The sequence below is a fragment of the Branchiostoma lanceolatum genome, chromosome 2, assembly GCF_035083965.1.
Source record: "Branchiostoma lanceolatum isolate klBraLanc5 chromosome 2, klBraLanc5.hap2, whole genome shotgun sequence".
Taxonomy (NCBI): Eukaryota; Metazoa; Chordata; class Leptocardii; order Amphioxiformes; family Branchiostomatidae; genus Branchiostoma; species Branchiostoma lanceolatum.
Window position 1 is genome coordinate 14817355 of NC_089723.1, and position 22056 is coordinate 14839410.

Genomic DNA, 22056 nt, shown 5'->3' on the forward strand with positions numbered 1-22056 from the left:
CATCACACCACATGACGTACAAGGAGCTCGCGAAACTACATGGGAATGGGCCATTCAAAATGTCGCAACTTTCGCAGGTAGAACAATGAGAGCTTGTATAGATGAGCTTTTCTCTCACATAACATGTACAAATTGGGAGAAGAAGTATTTTGCACTAACAAAGACTTTCAGTCGGCGTTGCGTCCAATGCAACTGTGCAAAAGAGGACATCAGAGAATACTGTCCACTTGTACCCTCAGCAAGCTGGTTTGATGCGGACAAGAGCATGAATAGTGCAATTAATATGATTCTTAGCAGGGGAGAAGGTGTAGGACACTGCTCCTCATGTGGGGGTCAAAGTGTAAAGTGTGAGTTAAAAGATATTCAGCTTCCTGAATACTTGTTTGTGGAAGTTCCTTATGTCCCACAACATGGAACATTTGACAATCTTTGTGGAATCAGGATTGAACAGCATATCACACTGAGGGAACAGCCCTACAAAGTTGTGGGCGGCATACGTGCCAAACCTGGCCACTTTACTGCCATTGTTTCTAGGGGAGGTCTGCTGTATGAGCTAGATGATTTGTGCCCTGCTCCTGTTAAAGAGGGACATACTCTTGCCAACATCTTTGATCAAGGAGGAGATGTATTGACAACAGCACCGGGTAACCTTCTACACATGATTGTCTACAAGCGAGCTGCAAATATTGTGTCAGATATGATTACAGAAGTAAGTGACAATGATGAAGCTGCAAATATTGTGTCAGTTATGGATACAGAAGTAAGTGACAATGATGAAGCTGCAAATATTGTGTCAGATATGGATACAGAAGTAAGTGACAATGATGAAACAAGAGTTCCACTATCCTCGGTGGAAAACTCAGCTACCAGTGTTTGGAGGCCATGGGCCACATTTGGCAAAAAGTTAGCTCAGACAACAAGCCAAATCATGCCCATGAGAAGAGAATCATCTACAACGACAAGGGATAAAGAAAATGGCCACCTGCTCACACAGAGAGGAAAGTCTGGAGCCCTGAGGAAGGAAGATACCCCCCGTGTCCACTCAGTCGTCAGAAGAACAATTGATGTAAGTGCCACCGTCTCATGTGAAAAGGATAGAAAGTTCAAATCAAAGGTCAACGACCACAAAGGAAGACAAGAAAGACAACAATACCTTGATGAAAAAGAAAATGTTGTACTGCCAGGCCCAAGGAAAGCAAAGAAATCCCTAGATCTTAAAAAAGGCCCCATGAAGGAGGCCATTTCTGAGAATATAAGGGATAGAAAGAATAATTTCAAATCAGAAGAAAGGATTGAAAGTCCAATTGTGAAGCAATCAATGCTTGAGCAAGTCACTACAGTTGTGGAAGACAACAAAAGCAAAACTGATGGGGAAACCAGTAAGAGATCTGACAAAAAAAAGGAGAAACCCCAAAAGAGTGTTATTGTTGTTGATCCTAAGAAACTTCCAAAAACATGCTACATGAAGTCCGGCTTTCTGAATGAGGAAGTTCAAGGATTCCAAAGCATGAAAAAAAAAGCATTCAATATTGGTTAAAATCTAACTCTGATTTATGTTTCAACTTAACTGAAACATTAGAAGCTTTGGGATTGAGGAAAGAAATCAATGTCAAAAAAAGAGGATACAAACGAATCTACAATCACATTGTCAATAGTGGATTAGATCTAAGTCAAAACATTATCAAAATCGAAACAGAAGATGGAAAATCAGTGAAAGCAGTGTCATTTGAAGGGTTCTTCTGTTTGTTCTCCTTGCCACCTACAATGTTCCATCAGTACTCAGCGAATAATGGCATAAGAAAACAGTGGGCATCAATTTTGAAAAAACATCTGCTGTCAGAAGTTTTAGATACGAAGAAGAAATCTTCTAAGCATATAGAGGCAATGCAAGAATTTGAAAGCAGACAAACCCAGACTGAAAATGTAAACACTGTTATTGGTTCCCCCTTGAAACGAACATCATCTTATATTTCAGACCTGTATGAAAAGAAACAAAAAGGCAAATACGTTCGATGCACAACACTAGAAAAACGAATTAGGCAACATCAAATTATGACCAAAAGCATAGCAGAAAAAGTACACATGGGGTGCAAAGAGGACTTCCTGAAAGCAATGGCTTATGACATATCCACAAATATAGGAAAAGGTAAAAAAGAATGGCAAGGTGCTTTATGTTTAGAGGACATTGAATATGTTCTAGATATAGCAACTGAAAAGCATACTAGTAAGACTACTGAAAAACAGAAGACTGAATACACAGCTTTGGAAACAGTATCAAAAAAATTCTTTAAGAATAGTTATCAATACAACATAAGTGCACAAGAGCTGATATATTTGGCCGACAACTTCAAAGGCTATGACCTTTTTAACAAACTCCGAGAAAAGATACCATTCATTTTTGCACCACGTAAGGAGGTAGACACATGTAAACAGTCTTATAAAAGTGAGTTTCAGACCATTTTGTGCCCTGAAAGGACTGCCACTGGCTGGAAAATATGTCCTAAGCGACTTTTAGAATGCCTATCATTTTTGTACTACTGGTTACCTAAGACATCTCAAAACTGGAAACTGTATGGTGACGCAAGAACGTATGGGAGAAAGGCAACAGTTATGTTCGGAATGCAAAATGTAGATAATGAACAGCTGACACAAGGCATCAAATATCACAGTACAAAACATTTTTGGCCATTTCAAATATTCTATGGAAAAGACAACCGAATGAACTTAGAAACAAACATTGGTGATGGCCATGGTGGCCCTGGTTATCTGGATAAAAACATCTCTAAGTTGCAAAAAGACATTGATTACAAATTCTATCTTACTGGAGACTCTCCATTTCTGGATTCTGTGTTGGCAGAGAAAGGTCTTGGTGGCACCACTAATGATGGCTACAACATTTACATGTATGATAGTAAGGACGGTAAAGGGGAAGTTTCTGTGCACACTGGTCTACGGTCTGGTGTTGAAAAAGTGATTAATCGGGTGCATCCAACTTCACTGTTGCCTTCAATACCCATTGAAAGAGTTGTTTTTGACATAGATCATGCTATTACTAGAATTGCTGAAAAGCTTATAACCTTACGAATTATGAAGTCTGTTCAATTATCAAGTATATTCAAGGGGGAGGAAGGAATCCATCTTCGCAATTCCAGTTTGGCTCACCTAACAGCAAATCTGAACTCAAGAGGGGTAAAGTCAGGGCATTTCTCAATTGACCTTGAGTCAAATGGATCACTAAAATATCCTATATCCTTTAACAAAACGGATGCCTATGTCACCATTTGTCCAGTAGAATTCTTTGAAGAATCATTTGTCCCCATATTGGAAGGAGTATCTTCAAAAAAAGCAGAGACAAATACCCTACCTGAAAAGCTCAGAGAAGTGACACAGATGAACTCAACCATAATAACTGAACTTGAACTTGAAACAGCACTGTATTACAACATTGGAATGATGTATATGTTCTTAAGGCATGATTCCAATCCAAAACAGGCACATCATGACAAGCAAGCACAGGAAAATGATGTTTTTGATTTAAAAGTTGGCCTCACTAATGAAGAAATTGAAAAGTATCAGAGATATGCTGACATATTTCATGGACTATTTTGCCATCTGTATGGAGGAGCAGAGCTCACACCTTATATGATGAAAATGATAGATGTAGTTCCACGTTTAGTACAGAAATTACCATGCAGGTCAATGATGCGATTTTCCACGGAAGGACCAGAGCATGTTCATTATATGCATATGTGTTTCTACTATTCCCACACACCCCGTGGTGGTGGAAGAGGCAAACCAGACACCATATTAATGTTGTTTCAGTGGATGTGGAGGAACCTGCGCTACCTTATTGGTCAACACAAGCACTCTGAAAACCCTGTGGCTGTAGAGGCATCCCGTAACTTCGAAAGGTACATAAAGCTCCATATGTTCTGGAATCGCATAATTGCACATTGTCGAGGATACCTTCAGCGACAAATATATACCACCAAGATCAAAAACAGAAAGCAGGTTGACCAAAAACCTTCATCGAAGAAACCCCTGGAGAACCATACATTTCTCCTAAGTGGTAGAATTCCAGCAAACTGTGGGAAGAAACAGGACTTGTGTGCTATGATAAGAGAGAATGGGGGCAGAGTCATGGACAAGGTACCACCTCGTGGAGTTTCAGTTGACATTACTGTTCTAACAACGCAGAAAGAAATTGATAAAGGAATGGACAGCTGTAAAAATGCAAGCAGATTGTCAAGTCGTTCGTCAAGAGTTCCTCAACCAAATGATACCATCATAAAAGCTTTTCAGCGGAAATGGAAGATTCTGTCGTTCCAATATGTGCTAGATTGTATCAAACTGACAAGTACTTTGGACAAGCATGACTACTTCCTAAATCTGGAATCGCTTCAAAAAGCACCATCGACATGCCTGGCAAGCATTGAGGAGACATTACCAGAGTCCTTGTATTTCGGGTAAGTATAACTTCTAAGCAGTGTAGCTTATCCTTCTCTGGATGGGACGCTCCACAGAGCAAGGAATTTGCCAGGTATCATATGGATGTAGATGTTTGAAAACAGGTATTATTTTCTAAAACTTAAGATTGTTATATAAACTTTTACGACTAATTTACCTCAGCGTCTTTTACACAACAATCCTTTTCTATTCATCAAAGAATGTACCCCCATACGGACCTGCCTCCAATATACAATGTAATGCAATATATACGTATCAAGGAGGTTTTATATAAAACCTCCTTGTATGCATGGCACAACTATCATATAATGCACCTTTCCACAAAATGACCCATAAATAATAATAAAAATGCGTAAAAAATATTTGCTCTCAATATGAAATCAAAGTGGTCTGCCAGTTTGGACAAACAAATGACCACATTGAGGATGGTACACAAATTATTCCCTGGAATTTTGATGATTCAGTGTGTTAGGGAAAGTGTGGTGTTTTAGACACATCATCTATGTCTGTATGTACATGTGTATGACTAAGGTGTGTAGTTAACGGTATACATGTATATTGTCTTTTCACAATGCCTGACTGAAACTCAGTTCTTCCTGTCTTCTACTCTAAAATGAAACACCTGCTATCTAGAATAGATTTCTGCTTTTAATTGACATTCTTGACTTACGTGACCTGTACTTTTTTTCAGTAAAGGGCGAAGTGCCATTACACAACTTCGTAGAAAAATGAAAGCAAACAAGAAGCCAAAAGGTAAATAGACTTCAGTAAATACAGTGTATAACGTAACATTACAATTGTTTATTTTTCAAAATAATTTTTACCGGTAGATTGTGTACATCTTTTCCCCCTACCTGAACAGTGTCAACTTTTTTTGATAGAAGAAACAAAATTGTCCTTCATGACACTAAACCTTTCATTCTGAAACAATGTGGTCGATTGGGATATCTATTGTTCTTTACTTCGTGGAGATAGTGTAACTGCAATTAATTTGCAGAAAGTCTGATTTAGAATCAATGGTATTTCCTGTCATATTTAAATGTCTAGATATTAGTTACTGAATATAGATAACTAAAGATGGCTTTTATCATATGGCAAAAAAAGGCTTGAAGAGAGAAAAACGGCTGGTAAATAGCACACTACTTGCATTTCATAAAAAAATAAGTTACAGATAACATCTGCTCTCATAATGTCCACCAGGGTAAATAATTCTGCCACCCTGAAAGAAAAAAACATGTCCAAAACGATCTCCAGCCTAATGTCCCCCAGTAAAATGCAGAGTTGAGATACACAAATTTGCATTATGCTTGGAACGCTGGGTACGATCTGTTTGGGCATGTCTTTTTTCAGGGTGGCAGAATTATCTACTTTGTACCCTGGTGGAATTATGAGAGTAGATGTTACAATGCTTACATGCCAAAAATGTTACACTGTATTACAAATAGCAGTAGCTTGAATATCAGTCCCTTATTGTTAATAAGGACATTGGTTAAATTATTTGCTTTGTTCTTTTTCTTCTTAACAGTGATGAAAACTAAAAGAAAAGGTACCAAACGGCTTTCAATATGGGCAAGATTCGTCTCAAAGGAATCACAAAAACTAAAGGTGAGAAACTGTACTTATTTCAGACGACGGACATACTTGCATGCAAAGTTAGAAAGCTATAATTGTAAGCAAATGTTACCCATGAATAATGATATGATCACATTTTGCTATCTGATGCAATTTCTATGTTACTAAATAAAGATCAGCTTGCTCTAACTTGTGAGAATAATGCCTCAAAACACATTTTTGATCATGTCAGTGATTCCATTCACAATAGCTGTCCTCAGTACATATATATATATGTGTAGCAGAATTATTTAGTCACATCTTCCTTTCACGTATAAGAAATGCATGGTTAAATCTCATTGGTGCAGATGTTTGCTATTAAAAGCAAAATTGTTTCTTTCTTCAGAAAATACATGCAACGGAGTTTCCATTTTATTTCTTTAGGGGCACATGAAACGAGGCAATTGCATTCAAAACGCGAGAGAAATATCAAGAAGATGGAAAACCTTGACATCGGAGCAAAGAAGAGACTTCACGGAGGAATCGAGGAAGTCCTTTCAGAAAAGACAATTAGAAAAATCAACCGAGTCTCCCAAAGAAGACCATCCAAACAGAAGCCCAGCATATAAAACTGCAATCGCAGGACTATCCCCATTAATGTTGGGGTTAGACCCATTCAATGAAAGATTGTCTGTAGAAAAAGGAGCTCAAGCAGAAGATGGCACTGGCACGCCCACAGTAGTCCCGTTTAACCAGCTTCGTCTAAAGCCAGCAAAAAACACTGCAAAGTCTAAACTGAAGTCACCTGCAAGTGCAACAGTACTAGTTAGAGCAAAGAAACGACGAGTTGCCGATAACGCACAGCGTCAACCAGAAGAGGACAGACCAGCCGCCCACGATGACATGGAAGAAAGCAGAGAAACACAGTCTGTGTCAGTGCAAACCACATCTGCCCTGCGTGATGAAATAGATAAACAATCAAGCGAAGTGACTCCTCAGGATCCTCTGCTGCAGTGAGGTGTACACTCTGGCATAAGCGCCAATCTTACTGGTTAAATTGTTATTTAATGCTAATGATACAGTCACCGCTACATTGTGTAAGGCTGAGAGAGGATTGTTGATAGTGTCAGGACCTGTATCACAAGGAAAACGGAAAGTCTTAGCAAAAACGCCCACCAAAATACCTTCTAGATTGGACACGAGTGCATCTCAATGTGGACAACAGCTTATTCAGAATGGAAGAAACATTCTGCCAGACTTCGCTACGATCGAAATATCGCAGGGGCGCAATGGGACATCAAGGTACCAAACACAACAGACACTTCAGCCCATTAATTGTAACTAGTGCATGCCTATGTCTAGATAAAACAAAATGTTTCGTGTGCACTTTAGACTACATCAGTAGTGGAAGACTATTCACCCAAAGTTATTGACATGAAATTGCATTATCTTTACTGTGATTCCTGCACTTGAGATATTGTTTTTAACCTGATAGGTACCAGGTTTAACATTAGTACAAACTTAAAAACCCATGAGTTTGTGAAAGTTGTTATATCTAACCTTAATAGTTTTCCGTTGACAGCATACCTCATTTTGGCATATCACTATGTGAATTTTGATACCGCTATCGTCAACATGTAATTAACAGTTACTGTAATCATTGGTCTAATGTTGGCTTTTCTCTGTAAAGTATCAAGTTTTATGTTGGGAAGATAAATGCCAGCTTATATATATATATATAAGATATATTGCCAGCTTATGTTGTCAAACAAGCTTTTTAGGTTGCGCTCTTGTTCCGTTTCGAAATCAAATAAAAGTTATCATGGTGTTGACGTAAATACTGTGTTGTGGCATCTATGTGTTGCATGACTGGAATTCAATTTAATCATTTAGTGTCTTGCACCCCATAAATATTATTTTGACCTGTATACCGGTAATATCTTGACCATACATGCTAGCATGGTCTAGGTCTAGGATCCAGCATTCTATTTACTAGATCAATTATGAGTAATTACCCCTCTCCAATCTATTCTATTTTGTATGGGAGCGATATCCATACAGAAAAAAGTTTGTCCAAAGTGGTGTACAACCAGAAAGTACGTATACTGTGGAGACGTTTTTCTGCTGGCATGACATCTTAATATCAGTGACATCTTATTCGTAAACAGGAAACCCTTTGACAGCGTAATCAGATGGTACTAGTAGTACTAACAGTAGAATATAGAGGGAAAAGACAGACCTTGTAGTGTAGGTAATGTATGCTGGATAAATCGAACACTAGAACTTTAACCCAGCCAGAATGCCTAGTACAAAGCAAACCCAAGTTTAGAACCAACCGCTGTCAATCATAACAATGCAGGGTAGGGTTGTGACATGATATCCTAAGTACTATTATCAAGATCTTGGACAATATGTTCCCGACAGTTCTCAATAACTCAACAGGTGGTCAGCCATCCAGAGTTGAAGCTATAAAAATAATCATTTGTCATAGATTGAAAATTGATAGAAAAAAAAAATCTAGTCAAACATTGCTGCAGTAGGCCCCTGTATTACCCCTGTACATGAAAGTTAAACAGACAAAAAACTCAATCTAAGGAGCTTGTAAAACAGCCATAAACAAGGCACAGGTGAAAATAGTGAGCTTGTCAGGGCACAACATTAATTGTTCTTGGACCACTCTGTACAACTGACCAGAATGAAAGAGTCCCCTTCATATACATGTACAGTACATAGGTTTTCAATGTGCAATGTCCTCTTTCAACTTGTCCTCTTCAAATTTCTAAGAAAATGTGATAACTGAGTGTGTAACCTTTATACCTACAGCCCCATCGGTTGTTCATTTTCATTAAAGTGGATGATGCCTGGTTGATTGGCACTTGGCAGATACTTGCAGTCTCTTCCTCAGTTTTCACTTCCCTACAGAGAAATTGCAAAAGGTGTTGTTTATTGCTTGACCTAGGTAGATGTATTAATATACTCTATAGTTACCCTGTACTTAGCAATTAAATTAGACTTAGCAATTAAATAGGTATTACCGTGTAGATTCATTTAAGATTAAAGTTTGAAGGTAGATTCATATTTTCTTTGTGTAAAGTATCCCATAAAAAAGGCAGCACCAACCTGAAAGTCAGTTGTTTACATGTACTTTCTGTCTCTCCATCTTCCTCTTGAATTTCATCCTCTCTGCAATGCCAGTGACTTTGCACACCTACAGAAATATAACAAAGCATGCAGAAATTGTTTACTTGGTCTTGCCGGAATGTACTTATCCCCAAATTAACTTGGCATAAAGCGCTTGAGACAACATTACCTGTGCAAATAAATACTTTTAACTTTTAGATGGAAATAATATTACAGCAAAACTGTAAAACAATTAAAAAACAAGGTGAACAACAATTTGACGTACCTGGCACACTGGGTGCATACTCTGGTGGGGTGGGAGGCGTGTCATCGGTCTCCCAACACACCAGCGGAAGATGGTTACGGCCCTCAACTTGACTTGTGAAGAGTAGTAAGTAGTACACTTCCACTGACCAGTGTAGAACATAAGAGATCATCTGCCGTTTAATATGGCCTTGTTCTCTGGATGCCATCACCATTACCTTTAAAAGGCAGATGTTAGCTTTTGCAAAGGACAGCCCCAAATAAAAGAGGACAAAGTTACTGTATTGTATTGATAAAACATCCAATGTAATTCAAAATTAACAGTAAATTTGTAAACAGGAACCTAGAAATTAACTTCTTTGATGTTCAAATTAAAGCACAGCTTTTAAAGTGCTATCCATGCACACTTTAGATAGACTAGTGTAGATGCAAATACTCTATTGGACTACAGAGTATGTAGAGGCTCATTAAAAAAATTAGAACAGAAAATCTACAAAAATGCATCTTGTTCAGTATCATAATTCATAACATGTGCACGCCCCTTCCTATGGCTGCCTTCCCTTCTTCTCTTGCTGACTCCCCTAGTACTGTACTACAATTTACAAGCCCATTCACGGTTGAGACTATGCATGTGCAGTGTCAAAGGTACAGGCTCCCGAGACGAAAACAAAACCCGTTGTTATGCAAATCTGGACAATGTGCAGACGAGAACTGTTTACAAGGTAGCACCAAGTAGTGGTAAAAAAATAGTGCGCCCAAAATCTTGAACCGTATGTAAAACGTTCACATGAATGCCAGCGAGGCACAAACTTTACTGTATGGCAGTATGATAAGTGGACTTTTAGATTGTACAAATGAGATTGTGAAGTTTTCCCATTCAGCATATGCATGTGACCTTTGCAGCTGCCTGCTGAGGTGAGTCGGCTGCAGTTCCATATGACCCCGCATGACCCCATTATCAAAGTGGCCGTGACATTGTTAAAAAACCATATCTTTTTTTAATTTTTCAGTTATGTAGTAGATCGTACCTTCAACTTAAACAGATTCATTTATCGCGATTTTGTAGGGTACCCTACTATGATTTTATCCACATTGATGTCGCTCACTTTGTGGTCCTTTACTTTAGACACCCCCATAGGCGTAAATAAACCAATAATAAAGCAATAGGCCGAAAACCGTGTTCTGCTACCACAAGCCTCAGCGATATCCCTTCAGGGGTTTTTAGAGGGTACTCTAAATGAAGATGAATCAAGCCAGGGGCCTTCACCTTTCGATATGCCTTAACATCTCACCCGAACTCAACCGAACTCACCTGAACCAATCTCGAACTCAACCGAGTTTAAAACGTATGTATGCACGGGGCAAGTACTTTATTTGACGCTCTGGATATATTGTGTATGCAATTATGAATATTTTTAAAATGCAGCAAATCTGAAGTATTAACTAGTTTTTTCATGTTACCCCTCTCGTTCCACAATGAGAAGGAATGTCTGCCCGCCATATTGGATTCTCATTGTTGGGGCCCACTTACTTAGATCCGCTGATACCTTTTTTGTAGTTTGACAGACCGTCGACAGGAGAATAAGGCAAGACGGTGGATGCTGTTTTGATTATAGATTATATTATAGCATTAAATTGTATCGCAATCAACTAAACATCAGTGTGCACAATGTGTTTTTCAGCCTCAAATACAAGCACGTACAGTATATCATGTTACGGTATCATGGAAACTAGCAGAGAAACATACAAAAAGTGGTAATTATTTATTTAAATACTTAAAAGATAAAGATTTTTTATTCATAATTGCATATACAATGTATCCAGAGCGCTATAAAAAGTTCTTGCCCCATGCAAACTGCAAATTTGACTCGGATGAGTTTGGGTGAGGTGTTTTATATATTAGGCATACCCTTCACCTTTGACACTGCACATGCGTAAGTAGCAACCGTGAACTAGCTTATTTTGGTCATAATCTCTACTATATTTTTCCAGCGATCCGCGAGAGCCTGGTAAAGCTAAAGGCTAGCGAAGCAAGTTTCACCTCAGGAAACAAAATTGTTGCCCTAATTAAAAGCGGACCAAAAATAGTTACTCAAACAACTGGATACAATTTTCGGACGGACAGTCCGGCAGACGTTTCTTACGTGTGAGAGCCGGGATAGCACGTCCGCGGTCGCCGCCATCTTGCAAAACTTCAAGATGCCGCAGCGTGTACAGAGGGCTCATTTACGACAATATCGAGCCCGCTTTGTGGTAGTACATAACGAGTTTTACGACAAGCCAGCACAATGCTGACCCTTTGCGGCAATAAGAGGCTGCAATTTCGGAGGCCGACAGAAGCTATTTGCGGAGGCCTAAGACTATTGGCAGGATCATCCTGTCAGCAGTAGAAAAATTTGCACTACTGACAGGATGATCCTGACAGCAGTACAATTTTTTCTACCGCTGACAGGATGATCCTGTCAGTAGTGCAGATTTTTCCACTGCTGACAGGATTTTCCTTTTTTTCAAAGAATTGTTGGCATATGTTACTGGCTGTACCAACGGATATTGTTTTACTGAATGTTTTACAATTTTAACTGTGTTCATCTGGGCGTAAATCGAAGCGTGGGACGTATTAAGGGCGATTGTAGTGGGGGTTTGTCTCTAATGTCCTGTTTACCGCCAAATTTCAACTTGCGTTAACGTATGACGCGTTCGAAATCGAACGTCACATCGAGAACATGTCCAGATAACTCCAACCCTAGATTTTGCGCTGAACTTAGCCATGAGTGACGCGTATTTGTACCTATTGCCTTGACGTGCAAGTAACACTTACAGCCGTTCGTTGTCACAACTCGGACTCACTTTGTATGCTGAAAACTGAGTCGCTTAAACCGAGTCTTGAGAAATTAAAAGTACTCACCCCCCTCCCACTGGGTATATTGATTACTGAATCTTTGCCACGTTCAACAAATCCCATGAATTCACAGACACGTGTGATTTTGATCTAAGTAGTATGAATCATTTGTACTGTTGTACGTTTCTAACATATGGAGGAATAGAAGGCAAACAATTGCTTTTTATCAGGAAATTTAGATTTTCAAAATGATCCTGTCAGCAGTGGAAAAATATGCACTGCTGTCAGGATGATCCTCTCAGCAGTAGAAATTTTTGCACTGCAGACAGGATGATTTTGTCAGCAGTAGAAAGTAGTAGCAGGGCCAATTTTTCCGCTGCTGACAGGATCATCCTGTCTGCTGTGCAAAAATTTCTACTGCTGAGAGGATCATCCTGACAGTAGCCACAACCTTTGCCGGAGAGGAGACTCGGGAGCTATAGCCTAGGAAATTAGGTTTGGATTCTAGGCTAGGCAGGAAGTGCCTACTGATACCAGAATAGTAGAGAGAAATTTATATTTCTTACAGCTTCGATAAAAGGCTATTGGCAGGATCATCCGATCAGGACCTGATGATCCTGTCAGCAGTAGAAAAAAATTGCACTGCTGACAGGATGATCCTGTCAGTAGTAAAGATTTTTCAACTGCTACTAACAGGATGATCCTGTCAGCAGTGCAATTTTCTCTAATAAAATATAAATTTCTCTCTACTATTCAGGTATCAGTAGCTACTCTCCAAGCAGAGGAGGGGTTTCGGCTGGTTTTTGACGTGTTTCTAGGCGTTTTTGTCGGGCTTTCTACTTTGTCATCTTTTTTTGTATAGCCAACCCACGTGGGTTGGCTTACTTGGCTATACAAAAAAAATGTGACAAAGTAGAAAGCCCGACAAAAACGCCTAGAAACACGTGGGTTGGCTAGACAACAAAAAAAAGATGACAACTTGAGTAGAAAGCCCGACAAAAACGCCTAGAAACACGTCAAAAAACAGCCGAAACCCCTCCTCTGCTGAGAGTAGCTACTTCCTGCCTAGCCTGTGATCCAAACCGTTATCATAGCTACCGACTACCGAGTCTCCTCTCCGCAAATAGCTTCCTTCCTTCCTTCACGTCAAGTGACACATACAGTAATAATCGGTAAAATCAAGATATCCTTGTGATTCTAACAAGTTAACAAATGTCATTGAATGCACTATTGGAAGCAGACTTTTATCTTAAAACACAATTTATCACGATGTATCACTACTACATTCCAACTCCACGGGTGTCCTGCAATACATCTTGCCGGTGTGTATAATGCCTCCCGACATCTCTGGCCCAGATGTCTACTGATTCAGTAGGAAAAACTGTGTCTAAATTGTATGAAAAGTTCCTTTGTAAATCTATTGCCACTGTCAACAATTAACCAGTAATCGACGGATCTTGCTCGCGTGCCAGTAAGTCGGCGTTAATTGACTACTTTGCATTTGAAAGAAGCAGCTCAGTGGGCGCGCGTCAGTTGACCTCGTTAGAAGTTTAAGTGTCTTAGTTAGTGTCTGTCGCATTCCTACGGGGAAGTCAGTGACAAAAATTAGGTGCAATTATCTCAAGAATCCAAGATTCCGACCAAGAAAACATAACCTCAAATTTTAACCTGTTAATTGTTATGTAGACTGTCACCTTAAAGAATTACGAGAACTTCTATATGGCTCTTCTCCGGTGAAACCCCGGGGTAACATTATTCTCATGTGAAACTTACTAACTAGTTGGCGGGGAATGGGGTCATGGTACTCTAAGTCACATGTAATCTTTTTCATTGACTAAACACACGTGGAAACAAGCACTAATCAGGATTAACACAGTATTTATTTCTAACATATGTACATACAGGTCTCTTTCAAGGGTAGATCTCTGGTACAAAAGTCGCTGTGGAGACCCAGAAGAACACACAATATGAAAAATGGCAAACCTTACCACACACATCTAATCCCAAGTCGAGCAAAATGGCCAGGAACACACAGTTCTTTTCTCAGTCTATGTACATTACAGGGAAGATGTTTACACTTGCAAAAGTAGATACTATTGAACTCTAATCTCTGGTACAAAAGTCGCTGTGGAGACCCAGAAGAACACACAATATGAAAAATGGCAAACCTTACCACAGACACATCTAATCCCAAGTCGAGCAAAATGGCCAGGAACACACAGTTCTTTTCTCAGTCTATGTACATTACAGGGAAGATGTTTACACTTGCAAAAGTAGATACTATTGAACTCTAATCTCTGGTACAAAAGTCGCTGTGGAGACCCAGAAGAACACACAATATGAAAAATGGCAAACCTTACCACAGACACATCTAATCCCAAGTCGAGCAAAATGGCCAGGAACACACAGTTCTTTTCTCAGTCTATGTACATTACAGGGAAGATGTTTACACTTGCAAAAGTAGATACTATTGAACTCTAATCTCTGGTACAAAAGTCGCTGTGGAGACCCAGAAGAACACGCAATATGAAAAATGGCAAACCTTACCACACACATCTAATCCCAAGTCGAGCAAAATGGCCAGGAACACACAGTTCTTTTCTCAGTCTATGTACATTACAGGGAAGATGTTTACACTTGCAAAAGTAGATACTATTGAACTCTAATCTCTGGTACAAAAGTCGCTGTGGAGACCCAGAAGAACACACAATATGAAAAATGGCAAACCTTACCACACACATCTAATCCCAAGTCGAGCAAAATGGCCAGGAACACACAGTTCTTTTCTCAGTCTATGTACATTACAGGGAAGATGTTTACACTTGCAAAAGTAGATACTATTGAACTCTAATCTCTGATACAAAAGTCGCTGTGGAGACCCAGAATAACACACAATATGAAAAATGGTAAACCTTACCACACACATTTAATCTCTAGTCGAGCAAAATGGCCAGGAACACACAGTTCTTTTCTCAGTCTATGTACATTACAGGGAAGATGTTTAACTTGCAAAAGTAGATACTATTGAACTCTAATCTCTGGTACAAAAGTCGCTGTGGAGACCCAGAAGAACTATCTTTACATATAAAAGAGAAACCAAGGGGTTAGCACCACACGCACTGTACGGGCATTAATGCGAGCTGCAAAGGTATAGCCTCCGTTGCAGGCTCTGACGCGGCTTTTTGGGGGGTAAATAATACACTTTTTGCAGCCAGCCCGTAACCATCAGCCAACCCCGTAACTATCGGCTGATAGTTACGGGGTTGGCTGATGGTTACGGGCTGGCTGCAAAAAGTGTATTATTTACCCCCCAAAAAGCCGCGTCAGAGCCTGCAACGGAGGCTACAAAGGTACATGTAGCAGCCAAGAGTTAGGCCGGCGGCTTCGCTTCATCGGCCAACAGCCGGATGATTGCACCCAACGTCATCCTATCTGTAGGACGCGCCTGTTTGACGCAGCCGTCAGCGATGGCCTTCACACATGGCCTCTCGGCGACGACTTGTCCTGGGTGATCGTCTACGTTGCCTGCAAGATAGCCGAAGCTGTATATGTCCGAGTACGAGGAGACTGGTCCACCAACAGCTACTTCTGGGGCGATGTGTGAAGACCGGCTGCTGTCAACATCAAAACACGCGGGACGACTCTCCCAGCATGCGTTGCCGAGGTCAATCAGTTTGGCTCTGGCTTTGGCCCTCGGGTCGGCGGTTCTGTAGACCAATACATTGTCAGTCTGAAACAACAAAAGATGAAGAAAAGGTATTGTTTTTTCAGTAATTCTAAAATTCTCAGCCTATACCTACCCAGAGAGAAATAATGATCTTTAACTTAAAGTTCAAGGAAACCATACAGGGGTACCTTTCAATGAACCTTCGCTCAAAGGATTTAGAAAAATGCCGAAGGCTCTCTTGTCTTACTACTCACATCATATCGGCAGTACCATGCTAAGTACACGGGTGCGGTCACGCGTGTGTTTCACAAGGCTCCATTACAATGAATTGCCGTTATAATGAATGAATGAATGAATGAATGAAGACCTTTATTGCACATTTCTGCCACACTTGGCTAAGTACAGGTCACAACAAAAGATAATACAAGTACAGTTAGCGGATACAAAAGAACATGACTATCATTGAATAAATTCTACTTCTCCTCGCTTTTCGGTTATAGTAGATATAACGTTAAAAGAACAGACGTGTTTTTCAATGGGAGGTTTGTCTAGTCGCATTAGAAATATGAATTTTTGAACAGTACTTAAATGTGTGAAGTAGGGAAATAGGTTTTCTACAAGTTTATACAGTTCATTTCTTTCTTTGGTATATAATACACATTCTACCACAAAATGACATTCGTCTTCTACTCTATTCAAAGTACAATGTATGTCTTCCCGTTTCAATATGTAGTTTGTGGCAGCTGATTCTTAGTCTTGTGACTGCATTCCTGACCCTCATATTTGAATTACTTAGATATTTTTCTTCATTATAAGTAGTTTTTAATGAATGAAGACCTTTATTGCACATTTCTGCCACACTTGGCTAAGTACAGGTCACAACAAAAGATAATACAATTATAAACAAACAAACTTCGGAAGGACAAGAGGTGTGAAATGCTCGCGTGCCACGCATATTTAGCATGGTATAGCCATCGGCTCTATTGTCCAGGGTGCACGTGGCACACGAATCGAGGACTCTGGCGGAGGACCAATCAGATAGCTTCTGCCTCGGGGAAGTCACCGACCAAAACCAATCACCAATGACTAACCAATACGGAACGACAGGGTTGCCGACTATCAAAAGAAAGTCCTTTGTTTTCATTTTCGGCTAGTCAGTTCAGAAACTCAATTGGTGTGAAAGATATAAAGTGAAGCCAGATCAGTGTCGATAAAAGTCGGTAACTAGTTGAAAACAAGATGTAGGAGATTTCAAACCTATGGGAGGGAGGTATTTAGAGTTTTGGTGTAAACCTTATGTTCCAACACTCCAATAAAGTCAAAGTCAAGTCAAGTGATGGAGACCATCTACATGATAATGACTACACAATAAAAGCATGGGGCAGATCTAACGGTGGCAAAGACCGTATCCAACTGGCAAAAGGAGTTTTCATAGCCATAAGCGGGACTTTTAACCATGAAAAGGGGGCGGACATACGTCCAACATACTCCACACGCTACCTGTATGTATATAGCGTCGGCCGTGTTGAGGTGGAAATGTTGATACAGAAATGGTATCAATTAAGTTGCAGAAGTTTTACCCACCTTGATGTCATTGTGTAGAATGTGTTGAGCGTGTAGATAGTGCACCCCCGTCGCCACCTCATGAAGCACGTTGATGTAATCGTAGTCCTTCATTAGCAGCTCCGTTGGTCTGTCCAAGGCGTCCTGGAGCGTCATGGATGAAGCCTCACCCGGTCTACAGGAGACGAACTCACTGACTAGGAAGTGCACCGATTCCCTTTCCGAGCTCACACCGAACACGTATGTGAACATGGGTCGGTGGCACACCCTAGCCAGGAAGTCCGCCTCCTGTAACAAGTCTGCGCGGACACGGGCGCGTGGTGCAAGCTGTTTTACTGCCACAACGCAGCCCTGGGCACCTGCAAAACACGTGAGATGTCAGAAACAGAAATATGGGTATAGTAACCTATCCATTACAAGCTGCATTGCACTACCACTAGCTAATTGAAAAAGCATAATGCTTCACTTCAATTGAGACTTCAATTGAGGATGACTGCTTTACTTTTCTTTAAACCTATTCGATCCGTTTCAAGACATCCTCACGTGAGGTGAGGCTAATGCTTTTTCAAGTAGCTAGTGGTATAGCCTCCGTTGCAGTCCTTCCCACTTGCGATTTTTTAGTCTTTTTTTTGCGATTTTATTGGGGGAGGGGGGGGGCGTATCTGCTTGAGCCCCCGTATCTGCTTGGATCCTGTTACTTGGCTGTGAGCCCGTGATCGCAGCGTGTATGTAGCGGCGAGAAGTAATTCACAGTACCGCGAGAAGCAATTCAAATGTTACGTTGCACAAAGCCCGCGTGAAGTGACGCATGCTTCCTGGATTATCATGTTGTCTTCAAAGTCGCGTTACAAATTTTCTCAAAAGTGGCCTGATGCTTCCTTCCATTGCTGATATCTTCTGTGAATTCAGCCGTCGTATCTTATAGTGTTTTTATTTTCGAAATAGGAGACAACAAAGGATCAGGGGTTAGATTATGATCGGCCATTGTTTAGCGCGGCGTGCGTGGAGAAAGTATTGCAGCTTTCTCACGCCTTTGTTAGACATGTTTGAGACACGTTTTCTTGCACAAAAATCACAAGATCATCAGTATAGCAACTTCGATGGATGTGCAAAGGAAAAAAAGCGAAAGGTGCGCTATCTAGGTGTCCGCACGTCCGTCGTGTTTTGAAAAGACATCCCGACAACCGTTAGAACGTGGAAATCTTCACGCCCCTTTGAGCAGCGACTCGTGACGAGTCGCTGCTCAAAGGGGCGTGAAGATTTCCATGCGCTGGCCGCGTGTCATTACGGGAAGTTCGCACATCAATGGCAATGGTGATAACTGTTTTTCGACAGGCCTTTGCTGGAAGCGACAAAGGGCCATACAGCGATCACGGGCTCACAGCGGTAACAGGATCCCAAGCAAATACGGGGGCTCAAGCAGATACGCCCCCCCCCCCCCCCAAATAAAATCGCTAAAAAATCGCTAAAAAGTCGCTAGTGGGAAGGACTGCAACGGAGGCTACTAGTGGTAGTGCAATGCGGCTTCGCTACAGCTCGCGTATTCGGCCAAGCACAACGGGTCACCCCTACTCTTCTCGATAAGTGTGTTGGGTTCTTTTACGTGCAGAGGTTTGACGCTTGAGGCTAATGCCTGAAGCTCTCTCCATAACTGATAAACAACCGATACGATCTCAGTTCTACTCCCCTTGTGTTTTAAAGACTGAATCACAATGAGTGGTTATTGTTAAGTGCCAGTGCAAAAAACAAAACAAATAGATAACACAATGTAAACCACCTACAATATACAGGTTAGTGCACTTTGAATGTTAAATACGTAAGAGAAGGTATTACAATATATGGTATTTTATTATGACAGATTTACATTACCTGTACATATTTCCTTTACTGGTCATGTGAGGTTAGATTGACAGGTGGTTACGCCTGTAATGAAACACGTATGGTTAACACTTGTGAACATAACGAAGATTTAGTTAGTACGGGGACAAGACAGTGAATGTAAATGTGTCCATAATTAGTGCCGTGGGTACAACCAATGAGGTTATATGGTACAACATAGAGTAACGAGACAGTTTTTTTGCTTGCTTACAGTCAATTCCAAATTACCTCAAAGGTCGCTATTGTTTAATCCCCAAGCCGATTTTGAGGTGCCAACTCGGCAGACGAAAGAATTTCAGACACACCATGATACCGGAACATATAGACCACACACAAATAAACACACTGAAAGGCAACCGTGTCCATCAGTGAATACAGACAGTAGGGCCAGATTATCACCTATTTTTATGGGGGTAACAACCATAATCTCACACTCGCAAGAATGTTGCAAGTTGATGTACAAAAACAAGCTCTTCACCTGACAATCAAAACTCATGCAACCGGCCTTGATAAAATCTACTAGTATATATGTACTTGTTTTTTTTTCTTTGAGAGACAACAAAATTAAATGACTGCCACTTACGTCTGAGTTGCTTCAAGCACACCTTGCCAAAAGTTCCCTGTCCCAGACAGATCTCCCCGCCGGGGGGGTCAGAGAGTTCATTGCTGTACATCTTCGGCAGCTTGGGCAGGTTGGGCTGCAGTGCAATGTCGGAAAGTTTCTCTCTAACTTCTTCATCTTTGACCATGATGGTCACGTGCGCCTCTTCCAGCTGACTCCGCACTTGCCCCAACTGACTCTGCGCTTCACTCAACTGGGCCTTCAGCTCGTCCACGCGTTTCTGCATTTTATCTATTTTATCTTTCCTATTCCCTCTCCTGTTTGCTCTCTGTCTCTGCTTGTCGGGCGGCATGGCGGCGGACTCGGTGACTCGGAGGTGTGTACGCGGTACTGAACAGTATCGGTTTCTGAAATGAATTCTGACTCCTCCGCTCTGATCATGGTGAAAAAGTCACGTGTTTTTTATGGTTATGACTGACACTCAAGTCTTGACCAATGGCCTACGAGTACTACGGAAGCTACCAATATTGAGGAAAAAGGAAAAATCAACACAAAATCGTTCTAGGAACACAAACAGCATAAGGCAGATAATCCTTTACACGGCATTAAACACATTGCTTACATATCGGCAGTGTGTCCATGTCCTCTCTCTATTGCCTGCCATACACTTAAAAGCGAACACTTTTTCCCTTGCCACACCCCTGCGCCCACAAAGTCGTCTAAACCATTTGCACGAAAGTTGAGGGCATTTCAGTCAAACGCTCAGTTGGCCCAACGCAGCGCCAGCGAGATGATCAACCCCGCCGAAGCCGGTGAAGAGACGAGCGCTTCTTGTGACACACCCTGCATGATGTCTTCCTGCCGGCACTCCACGGCCACCGTGACGACCACTTCTGACACGGAAGACAACCCATTCCCAGGCATTACGCCAGTCACAGAACGGTTCGCGGTTGGCTCACTAATCCAAGCCCCAGACGAAAATTGCGTTTGGAGTAATGGCACAATTTGCATGATTCACAATGATGGGACAATCACAGTGAATTTTGACGGTTGGCGTAATCAGTTCAACAATAGAGTGAATTCTACCGACGTGCGACAGCGCATAGAACCACCACAAGTCACCAAGCGGCGACGACGAATTGACAAGTGTCAGGTTGATGTGGCAAAGATAATTGCCGAAGATACAGTTTGGTTTAGCAAAGATGACCAGGTGAAAAATGGCTGTGTTCTATGGGTAGACCCATTCACCGAAAGGTTGGCTGTCCAAACAGGAGCTGAAGATGGCACTAGCACGCCCACAGTAGTCCCGTTTAACCAGCTTCGTCTAAAGCCTGTGAAGACTAAACGGAAACCACCTGCACGTGCAGCAGTTAGCGCAAAGAAACGACGAGTTACAGAAGAGGACAGACCAGCCGCCCACGATGACATGGAAGAAAGAAGAGAAACACAGTCTGAGTCAGTGCAAACCACATCTGTCCTGCGTGAGATGGATGAACATTTGAGAGAGGATGGCGTCCTTTTCTGCTGCGGTGACGTGTGCTCTTTAGGGCAAGTGCAATTCTTGCTGGATAAGCTTATCCTTAATGATCAGGACACAGTCACTGGTACATTGAAAAAATGCAAAGCTGAGGGGGAGGTGTTGACAGCTGTGGAAGATGATTGCACTTTAACCTGCAATGTCCGCCATTTGGACATCTACAGAGGGAACTCAAAGAACTTTGGCAGACAGTTCAAACTTTTGCGCACGAAAACGAGGCAAGAAGCACTGAACAGAGCTGTAGACTCTAGCACTAAGAATGCTGGCGACCGTGCCTACCAGTTCTTGCTGAGAAAAAACAGCGTCGGGTCTTGCATCAGAAGGGAAGCAGAAAGTCTGAGCAAAAACGCCCGCCGAAAAACCTTTAAGATTGGTCCAGTTCAGCTTAATGTGGACAAGAGCTTATTCGGAATGGACGAAACATTATGCCGGAAGTTCTATATTGGAACAGTTGGGGACTTCGCTATGATCGACAAAATCGCAGGGGCGCAATGGGACATTAAGCTACCAAACACAACGGACACTTCCGCACACTATTTAGTGGTAACTAGTGCATGCTTCCGTCTAGATAAAACAAAATGTCTCGTGTGCACTTTAGACTACATCAG

General features: G+C 41.3%; 2 protein-coding genes across 4 annotated transcripts in view; one reads left to right on the forward strand and one right to left on the reverse strand.

Moving 5' to 3' along the window:
* Positions 1–11601, reverse strand: part of LOC136427551 (uncharacterized) — a 53815-nt gene extending 42214 nt beyond the window's left edge. Inside the window, exons 1-4 of one of the 3 annotated variants that reach the window (XM_066416511.1) lie at positions 11547–11589; positions 9425–9620; positions 9139–9226; positions 8840–8934 (exon numbers count right to left, since the gene is read on the reverse strand). In XM_066416511.1, the coding sequence (XP_066272608.1) occupies positions 8840–8934; positions 9139–9226; positions 9425–9620; positions 11547–11585 (418 nt within the window). In that variant the 5' untranslated portion in view covers positions 11586–11589. Of the gene's footprint in view, positions 1–8150; positions 8935–9138; positions 9227–9424; positions 9621–11546 lie in introns of those variants that run through there. The other 2 variants (XM_066416510.1, XR_010754468.1) reach the window with 2 other exon arrangements.
* On the forward strand, positions 537–7035 carry LOC136426413 (uncharacterized). The gene is made up of 5 exons (XM_066415078.1): positions 537–1066; positions 3823–4466; positions 5159–5220; positions 5993–6072; positions 6463–7035. The coding sequence occupies exons 1-5, from the start codon at positions 659–661 to the stop codon at positions 7033–7035; spliced, it is 1767 nt and encodes a 588-aa protein (XP_066271175.1). The 5' UTR covers positions 537–658.
* Positions 11602–22056: the final 10455 nt, after the last annotated feature.